This window comes from Ceratotherium simum, chromosome 16 (genome assembly GCF_057802395.1).
Source record: "Ceratotherium simum simum isolate JZ-2026a chromosome 16, ASM5780239v1, whole genome shotgun sequence".
Taxonomy (NCBI): domain Eukaryota; kingdom Metazoa; phylum Chordata; class Mammalia; order Perissodactyla; family Rhinocerotidae; genus Ceratotherium; species Ceratotherium simum.
In genome coordinates, this window is record NC_141915.1 from 5,230,977 (window position 1) to 5,241,362 (window position 10,386).

At 43.8% G+C, this 10,386-nt stretch overlaps 1 protein-coding gene and 1 long non-coding RNA gene across 3 annotated transcripts in view; one reads left to right on the forward strand and one right to left on the reverse strand.

Annotated features, from left to right (window-relative positions):
* COX10 (cytochrome c oxidase assembly factor heme A:farnesyltransferase COX10) overlaps positions 1–1,941 on the reverse strand; it is a 125,423-nt gene extending 123,482 nt beyond the window's left edge. For both annotated transcript variants that reach the window (XM_004433045.3, XM_087440407.1), the window contains exon 1: positions 1,801–1,941. In XM_004433045.3, the coding sequence (XP_004433102.1) occupies positions 1,801–1,843 (43 nt within the window). In that variant the 5' untranslated portion in view covers positions 1,844–1,941. The remainder of the gene's footprint in view (positions 1–1,800) is intronic.
* A 102-nt stretch (positions 1,942–2,043) lies between these two features.
* Positions 2,044–10,147, forward strand: LOC147914871 (uncharacterized). The gene is made up of 2 exons (XR_015554619.1): positions 2,044–2,381; positions 9,695–10,147. It is a non-coding gene; the product is annotated as an uncharacterized LOC147914871 (long non-coding RNA).
* Positions 10,148–10,386: the final 239 nt, after the last annotated feature.

A 10,386-nucleotide genomic window follows, 5' to 3' on the forward strand; every position in this document is an offset into this window, starting at 1 on the left:
CAAGTGGATCATAGTAAGTTGTACAGACCACTCACTAGCCGATTTTTTGGCAAATATGATCATAGCTTCAAGAAGCTAAGCTGTCTATTAATTCCTTCCACACCAGCATCAAAAAGACTGATCCAGCAACAAACCATGTAAACCATATGCGACCCACTTACTGAAACTGGGGAATTCTGAGCAGTCGAATGGAATCGTCCTACAGGAAGCTGAAAATACAGAACTGAAAGGCTGAAAAGCAGCTAGTCTGAGGAATGCACGTTGGAAAACCTCCATACAGAAGTGATAATTCAAGCACTAAGAAAAGAAAAGCTCTCTGAGAATGAGGGCCTAGGGTCAGGATCAAAGAACACTCACAGTCAGGGATGGTAGAAGGTAACAAGGAAGTAATTAAAAAAGAATCACAGACTTTTTAAACTTTCATTATAGAAAATTTCACTCATACACAATAGCAGAAGAATACAATGAGCCCCATTACTTATCCAGCTTCACAATTACCAAACCTTGGCCAATCATCTGTACCACCTCTCACCCCCCCACACTCCTCTCTTGTTGGACCAGAAGGGACTTTTGAGATCATTTAGTTCACTTGCCTCACTTTATAGATGAGTAAACTCAATTCCAGACAACACAAATGATATGCCCTGAGATCACACAGCCAAAAGAGTCCCATAAAATAACGATATTATGAGCAAAAATGAAGAAAGAAATTTCAGAGTCATTGTGATCAACATTGCCAGATGCTGCAGACAGCTTCTGATAGGTGAGGACTAAAAGTTTCTGGGATTGGACCAAAAGGGAGTCCCTAGCTTCTTCTATGCATCTCCAATAGGGACTACCAGCAATATGTTCCTCACACAGCTATTACTTATCATCCTAAACGACTGGGGGCAAAACAATTCCTAACCTCCTCTTTAATATCTCCATCAAGACAAATTTCATTCATTATTGAGAGCCAACAATGTACACCAGGTACTGTTTTGGGCAGTGGAGACACAGAGATAAACCAGAGAGAAATTGTCCACGCATTCACAAGGTTTATATTCCAGTTGGGAGAAACACAATAAACTGCTATATAAATAAACAATTACAGACTGTGCTAACCATAACGAAAGAAATAGGGTGATGCGAGAAGAGAGGAGCAGGGGGCTCTTCTTTAGATTGGGTGGTCAGGTAGGCCTCTCTGAAAAAGTGACACTTGAGCTGAGACCTAGCCAAGGGCCAAGAAAGCGCGTTCCAGGTTCAACATACAGTTGTTACTGGTCCTTCAAGTGAGAGGATTATATCAGGGACCACGCCGATGCTAGAAAGCCACAAGTCTGGGAGGGGCTGTGGCTCCCTGTCTGTAGTTGTCCTTGTCATCATCATCATCATCATCATCATGACCCTTTATACTGGATCAAGGCTTCTGGGTGGGGGCAGTGCTCTTCCCTTGTCCTTACATGCCCGTGGCTAGGAACTGAGGTTCTGATGAGCCCAGAGGCTGGTGGAGCTCTAAGGTTCTACTCGGTCCTCTCTCCTCCAGCCTCCATTCTCTGAAAACCGAAAGCAGCAGCAGAGACTGGCCCCTCCTGAGAAGCGGGACGGAGAAGGCAGTGTGGACCACCAGGGCACAGTGCAAGGCTAGACCCCAGCTCCATGACCTCTTCACTTCAGGCTACTCCAAAGGTCACATCCCCACACCGGTACCCAGCCGACCTCGCCAAGGGCTCCCAAGGTTGCAGCCACCCGGAAGCACGGCGCCGCACGTGGCAAAAAGAAGCGAATTTTCCCAAAGTCGTGCCCGCGCGGGCGCAGTACCTGTCAGGAGGCGTGAGGAGAGAGTGTGCGGGGAGGCAGCCATAACGCACGAGTCTGGCCGCTCCCCGGGATCCCCGTGTCCTCACCGGCTGCTGGGCGCCGCCATCTTCCCTCCCCGCCCCCCGTGGGAGGAGAGACGCTTCCTGTCCGTCACTTCCGGCGGGCGGGACGCGGAGAGAGAGGGCTGTGGCCCGAGGTGCTCGGCGCGGGAGCGGCGGGAGCGTGCCGGCCTCAAGGTCGGAGGGCTGTGGGGAGACGCGAGGGGCGCGGTGTGGCTGCGTCTTCCGCAGGGAAGGCTCCCGGAGGTTGCCCGGCATCCCGCGGCCGCATCCCGGGCCCGCGTGCGACGGGCCGGGCCTGCCTGCGGACTGCGCGCGCGCGGTTTAAAGGGGCGGTTGGGGTACTGCTGGGTGACCAAGCGCCAAGGGGACATGGTTCTCAGGACGAGGCCTCCACCTTTTCTTCTGATCAGTTACAGTCCTGTCCGTTATTCGCCGTCAAAGGGGAGGGCTGATGGCTCGGGGTTGCCTGTCCCGGAGCCACACCCAGGGGACGCATCGTCAGAATATCTCGGGATGAAGGTGCGTGTCGGGGTTAAGATTTCGGGCCCTGGAGTCACGTCTGTACTCAAGTCCTGGCTCCACCTCCTGGCTTTCTGACCTGCTCCAGCGAGTTCCATGAGTTCTCTGAACCTCAGTTATCTAGCTGTACAATGGGGATAAAAATAGTGTATATTTTATAAGATGGTTGGGAGAATTACGTCATGTCTCTCCAGTAGGTAGCCAGGCACCTGCCACGGATAGGCGCTGATAAATTCTCATTGGTGCTGTGAGTACTAGGGCAGGTCTCAGTAGCCCTCCCCTCATCTGTTTTTCATGTTGGAGTTCCTCAAGTAAACGTACACTGAAGAAAAAAGATCCAGCTTTTGAAAAAGAAGGGAGAAATAGGTAACTGGGTTCTGTAAGGGCAGTTTCTGTCTTCAACGAAGAGGTGATAGCCGTAATGGGTTCACCTCAGTCAGCATCGCTAGGTCCAGGGGATGCTGAGAAGAAGAAGACTCCTGATTCTGTAGGAGCTTACCCTATACCAGTGGGGGTGAGAGGAGCTGTCAGTCAACGGAGTCAGTGTGATAGGAGTAATGTGGAAAGTGCTGCAGAAACAGATGAGATCACAATTCTAGTATGTTGGGTCGGGGAAGTCCTCATTACTCAGAGGAACAGTAGATTTTGGATACTCCATGAAAAGAAAAACAGCATTAAATACTATGTTAAAAGTTTTCAAACTCCTTAGAATTTTCCATGTGCTTTTTATAAACATTTGATGTTTATATCCATAGTAAATCTTTATGAGTAACACATTAAGGCTCAAAGAGTTTTAAGTGTTCTGTCCAGAGTCACCCAGCTGCTGAATTCCAGAACCAAGACCAGAGCCCCTGATACCTGTTACAGTGTTATTTCCACCGTACAGGACAGCCTTATGCACATAAGCATCTTGAAGAGTCACAGCTCTGTGATTTGTAAAGCACAGTATTTTAACCGTGGCTGCCTGTCAGAATCACCTGTAGGGCTTTACAAATTACAGATGCCTGAGCCAACTCCAGACCTGTTAAATCAGAAGGGGTGTGGAATGGATGGAAGGGACCTGTAATTTTCTTTTTAAAGCGCCGCAGGTGATTTTGGTACATAGAACTGAGAATTACTGGATTCCAGCTTTTTTTTTTACTTGACAACACAGCTAGTCTAACAGGTTATTTAACATAAATTTTATATTTCAGATACTCATAAAATATGAATTCCCAAGTTCTCTAGGCTTATGGTAGACAAGGAGTTTAATAGACATGTTCCTCCTTGGCCAACAGATTTTTCCTTCATTTTAAATCCTTTCCAAAAATAGGGGCAAGTTGTGATCAAGTACATGAATGAATGCATAGGTTTTCGTGTATCGAGAGAAACCAGAGTAAATGTTTTACAGGAGAAATGCCTAAAAGATGAATACATTCTGGCTTGGTTGCTCAGGAAGTGCATTCATCTGTTTTGTAATTAAGTTAGCCTAGGTCAATAGTCTCAAAGCATACTCTCCTGAAAAGTAATCCCTGGAGATACTTCTGGAAAGAAGAGGGTTCCATGGCTATATACATTGATTTGGCCACCTGTTGCTGCAAGGGAGGCTGTGATTAGCTTAGGCTGGTCACATTCCATCTTTAAAGTAATGTTAAAATTGAGGAAGAAGTAGGGAATGGATTTTGGATGAGCAACTAAAAGAGTCAGCCACAACTTCATTGAACCTATTGTGTTTTTTTTGTTTTTTTTTTTTAAAGATTTTATTTATTTATTTTCCCCCCAAAGCCCTGGTAGATAGTTGTATGTCATAGCTGCACATCCCTCTAGTTGCTGTATGTGGGACACGGCCTCAGCATGGCCAGAGAAGCGGCATGTCGATGCGCGCCCGGGATCCGAACCCGGGCTGCCAGCAGCGGAGCGCGCGCACTTAACCGCTAAGCCACGGGGCCGGCCCGAACCTATTGTTTTCTGAACATTTTGAACACAACCCATTTTGTGAAATATGAAACCTCGGGAAATGCTAGCCTTACACACACGAAGCCAAACACGCAAACAAACAATTTCAGGGATTGGAATATGTTTGTATTGACAATTTTTGCTTATTCTAAGGTGAATCAGGCTTCTTGGTTTGGAACTGCCTTGCTTCATTAGACTAATTTTCCTGGATAGGTTTGTTTAGAAAATGCCATATACAAGCTCTGCCCTTTAGTCAGTGTAGATTAATAGGACTTGTAGAGATAGGCCTCAGACATCCATATAGCTCCATCTTTTCGTTTCATAGATTTGGAAACTGAGGTCCAGAGAGGTTAGATAATTTACTCTGAATGATAGAACTTTATCTGCAAACATCTAAGCCAGCATTTTTCCATCTCATTCTATTGTTTTTCTTGTCCCTTGCTCTACATGTAGCGTCTTTGCTAATGAAATGATGTGGGGCTGTACAATTACATATATATTTATTTGACTTTGGATTTTTTACATTTCAAGTAAAATAAAGATATTTTGTAAGTTATGTTTTTAATTACCTCTTTATTTTGTTCAGTATTGCTTATGGAAAGAGATATAAATAATTAAAAGCATTATTTTTAGCTAAAAGCATTTTAATTGTTCCATAATTATTGGAAATTGAATTATATCATTCAATTTTATGTTAATTTGGTCATTAACTACAGTTATCACTTGCTTATGTGTTTTTAAACATGGTTCTAAATAATCAATAATAAAGCTTTCTATCTTATCTCTTAAAATTAATGTTACCAAACTTCAGAACCTAGATAATGACTCCTGTGATTTTCCTTAACATTTCAGCACTGAGGTAAAAATTAAGCTGTTCTCAAGTCCCACTTGTCCTGTAGTGGATTTGCTTCAAAATTTGAAAGCAAAATTTCAAATAAAATTTCTGCTTAGAGTCTTTCTGCATGTACTGAATCAAATATGCATTTTATACCACGTGACATGACTTCTGAGTAATGCTGACTCTTTCAAAGCCTTGCCTGAATATCCCACAGTAGATGAAGACCTAAGTTTCTCTAGGAAAAGTTCCAGCCTAGTATGCAGGATGTAATCAGCTGACACAGAACTATCTATCTAAAAACAATAGATTTCATAACCTAAGGACAGGAAAAGGATCTATAGAGTTTTTGCAAAGAAGATATACAGATGGCCAATAAGTACAGGAAAAGATGCTCGACATCGTTAGCAGTCAGAGAAATGCCACTTAAAACCACATTAAGATATCACTTCACGCCCACTGGGATGGCTGTAATCAAAAGGACAGATAAGAGATGACACCAAGTGTAGGTGAGGATGTGGAGAAATTGGAACCCTAATATGCTGCTGGTGGGAATGTAAAATGGTGCAGCTGCCTTGCAAAACAGTCTGGCAGTTTTTCAGAAAGAGAGTTATTATATGACCCAGCAATTCTGCTCCTAGATGGAGAAATGAAGACGTATTTGTTGGTGGTGCTGTCAAGTTGGTTTCAACTCCTAGCAACCCTCTGTATAGCAGAGCAGAACCCTTCCTGGTCTTTCTGTGCCATCCTCTCACCTTCCAGTGCTTTATCAGGCAATGCTCCACTGCTATTCATGGGGTTTTCATGGCCAATTTTTTCAGAAGTGGGTGGCCAGGTCCTTTTTCCTAGTCTGTCTTAGTCTGGAAGCTCCGCTGAAACCTGTCCACCATGGGTGACCCTGCTGGTATTTGAAATCCCAGTGGCACAGCTTTTAGCATCACAGCAACATGCAGCTGCCACAGTATGAAAACCGACAGGTTGGTGGTGTGGTTCCCTGACCAGGAAACAAACCCCAGCCGGGGCGGTAAGAGTGCTAAATCTTAACTACTAGACTATACATACTCAACTATAAAAAAGACAACCCAGTTTAAAAATAGGCAAAGAATTTGAATAGACAGTTCTCCAAAGAAGATATACAAATGGCCACTAAGTACTTGAAAAGGTGCTTGACGTTAAACCACAGCAAGATACCACTTCACACCCATGAGGAAGGCTATAATCAAAGTGGAGTAGTAATAAGTGTTGAGAATGTGGAGAAATTGGAATCCTCATACATTGCTGCTGGGCGTGTAAAATGGTATAGCCACTTTGGAGAATCTGGACACTTCCTCAGTAACTTAAACGTAGAGTTACCATATGATCCAGCAGTTCCATTCCTGAGGATATACGCAAGAGGAATGAAAACGTGTTGACACAAAAACTCATACATGAATATTCACAGCAGTATTATTCATAATAACCCAAAAGTGAAAACAATCCAGATATCGATAAACTGACTAATGAATTAATAAAATGTAATAAATTCATATAGTAGAATATTTGGCCATAAAAAGAAATGAAGTGCTGATAGATGCTGCAATATGAATAAACCCTGAAAACATTATGCTAAGTGAAAGAAACCAGTCACAAAAGATCACGTGTTATCAGGTCCCATTTGTATGAAATGTCTAGACTAGGCAAATCCATACAAACAGAAAATCTGTGGTTGCCTACAGCTGGGGGAGGGGATCAAGGGAAAAGAATTGTGATTGCTAATGGGTACAGAGTTTATTTGTATGGGGGCTGAAAAAGATCTAAAATTGATTGTGATGATTTGTACAACTTTGTGACTATTCTAAAAACCATTGAATTGTACATTTTAAGTGAATTATATGATATGTGAATTATATCTCAATAAACGTGTTACTTATTGAGGGTAAAATTAGGAAGAGCTGCACTAAGAGATTCACCATGTTGGACAGAGACTGCTCATCATCTACCAGTAAGTGTTCTTCCCTTATGTAGATGAGAAGATATGGCTGTCCAGAATAAAGGCTACGTTTCCCAGCCTCCCTTGCAGCTTGGTGTGACTTGGTGACTAATTCTGGGCAATGGGATGTAAGCAGAAGTGATGTGTTTAACTTCTAAGTGTCCTTAACAGTAGAGAGCAAGTCCTTCCCTGTCTGCTGTAATGCAGATGAGATGGCTGGATCTTGAACAACATCTTGGATCATGAGGTACAAGCCACATGTTGACACTAGCAGAGTAACAAAATAGCTGGAGTTTGGGTCTTACTGGATTTGGAACTGCCATGCTAGCCTTGGACTGGTTACACGAGGAGAAATAAATTGCTTTGTTAACACAGTGTTACTTTGGGTTTTCTGTCACTTGCAGTATTACTTAATTCAAAGCAATATACCATTAATTGTGAATATAGATTACGAGTAAAGTTAAATGAACTAATGTGCCTGGCTCATAGCTCAAAATGATAGCTCTTATGTACTTCAAAAAGCAGCCAAAATACAATATTAATAGTTTTAAAAAAGTCTTTTCAGAAGAAAAATTTGGAGTTGTAATAAAGCAGCTTGATGAGGCTTAAAAACTCAGAATCTAGGAAAAGCAAAGTTGTTTTTTTTTTTAAGTAAGGATTTGTATGTTCTTTCTATGCTGTTCAGGAGTGAGGGCACCATGAGTTTAGACCATCAATCCCAATTTGTTAGACACAAGATCTGTGATGTGGAGAATGGGAATTATTCGACTTCGTAGAAATAATCCTAGAGGTCATCTACCTCCCCTTGCTCTGGTATTCACCACATTAGTTTCTCACCCATAGTCTGTTCTCCAGAGTAGACTCCACTTAATATTCTTTAGGATGAGGGGACCCCCACCCTAAAGAAAAGTGCTAATAAGGTTAAGAACAAGGATATTACTGAGCAGGTTGCTGAGAGTCAAGCTTTTGGAGAGATGGTCAAAGGGATTAAAATATTGGGTTTCAACTTGACATCTCTTTGAATTCAGTCTCTTGAGATCCCTGGCCTTTGGCTTTTCCTCTCTTGGAATATGCTCCCCACCCCTGCCCATTACCTTTGATGGTTCTTCCCCCTGTCCTGTGATTTTGGGAGTGGGTGGTGACAGGACAGGCCTGGGTGTGTTTCTTGCTTGAGAGGGTCTCTTGCTTTGAAAGGGGCCCAGGAAAAAGGTGGATGCTCAGGCTCCTTCTGGTCAGGCAGACTCCCACCAGGTCTAGCTCTGCTCGCCAGAGTTAGGGCTTCCACATAAGTGTAGGTGTCCAGAACCTTAGTGTGGTGATAAGCGATGGCTTTTATCTGCCCTCAGCCTCCTTGGGAGGCTTAGTAAAGGTAACTGCTCCTACAGTAGGCAACTTGGGTATAGGAAAGCACGCTGTCTCTCTCTCCATGACAACACGACTGAGGTCTGGTCAGGAGACAGAAATCACACCAATTATTTGAACAGACAACCTGACATACAGATTAACACATGTAAAGTTGACAACCAGGTCATTGAAAGGGTGCAAAGAGAACCCTAAGGTGTCAGAGGTAGCAACTGCAGAAAGCAGCTACCCCCTCTATGGCTGGGGACACCAAAGGAAGAGGTTGGGATTCTTAGAATTTAGAAACTTGGAAGACAGGGGCACTGCACTACCAGGGGTGCTCTGGTCTTCGAGGGGACCTTACCAAGCTGGTTCCTTAAGTGTTGGAAAAGCTGCCCGCTGGGCTCAGCTGCTGCTGCTGGAGTGAAGAAGCATTGGAGTGAGGCACAACCCGGAAGCACATAGGACCAGGAAGTCTCCGTGCCCTCTCCCAGTCCTGCAGCACTGCTGTCCGTTACTGGCAGAGCCAAACAGTGAGCCTGCAGGGCTGTGGTTTGCAGACTCCTAGCTCCAGCACCACTAGGCACAATAGACGAGGGTAGCTTCGGAGCCAGGGCAGATAACCGCTGTGAGTTCTTTGAATAGATGTCCCACTCGAAGTGTACAGATTAGAGTTTACAAATCAGTCTCCTATGAGCCTGAGTAGCTTAGATCAGTTTCTCGGATTTCTTAATAGTTCTTTCAAGATGACTGATAAGGATCCTGGTCCAAGATCAATCAGAGATTACACCTCAGCTGAAACCTGCCAGCTGCCCTTTTCCCTCTCTTCTCCCCAGGGCTCAATTCCATACATGAGTTTTGGGATACCACAAGTGAAAGGTGCAGTTCAGGAGTGCAGAAAAGAGAAAAAACAGGGAAATGCACTATAGCAAGTTCTGTTCACTGCCAAGGCCTTCTGCCTTCTTCAATAAACAGATCCTGATTTTGTTAAGGGAGGCAATATGCCCAGCCCCGGGAGATGAATCGTGATTGCTTTATGTCAATCAGAGTAATCTTACTCACATTCCCAGTTTCTTACAGCCAGAGATGGCCAGGTTACCCAGTTCTGGCTGGAGAGAAAGAAGGAGAAAGCTGCTGGAAAGGTTTCTGGGAATAATTTTGTTTACTGCTCAGAGGAGAGGCAGACATGCAAAGGGAATTCTCTTTCAGCCTTTCCCCTTCTTTTATTCTCAGGAAGCAGGGCGGAGAATGTAATTCCTGGCACTGAGGCAGGCATCTTGCAACTATGAAGTGACAAGCATGAGGACAAAACCACCAAGCTGAGGAAGGCAGGGTGGAAAAGATAGAGCCCAGTTTCTCGATGAAATTGTTGAGCCACTGCACCAAGTCTAGAGCATCTATCTGCAGACTTACTGCTATAAGCATATTGCTGTGCGGAAGCTGCTGTTTGGTTTCCTGTTCATTGCATCCGGGATGATACATTCAGTGAGGCCAGGGGAGCTGAGCAACCTGGCATCAAAGCTTGCTGAGGACAGATGACATGGAGAAACAACTGGAATCATGTCAGATATCTGAAAAGCATGTCATGTTTAACAAAAATAAATTTAAATATTGTGGCTGTTTCTCATATGCTATAAATACACAATGGTTTAAATAATGTAAAAATAAAAGAAGCAGTTTTGTGCAGGTTAATTTCCTGTCTTTTTGCTTACTGTATACCGTGTGCCCAACTCCTTTCATGATGTCAAAATGTCCCACTTCCCTACATCAGGAAAGCATTCCTTTCCTGTTCCCTCCTCCGCATCTTGGAGTCTAGTGAAGAATATGATGAAATGGTGCAAGTGTAGCAGGAAACAAGTCCTACTGGGCACTACTCGTTGACAAAATCATAACTCTTAAAGAGCATCCTTAAATACACATTTTCT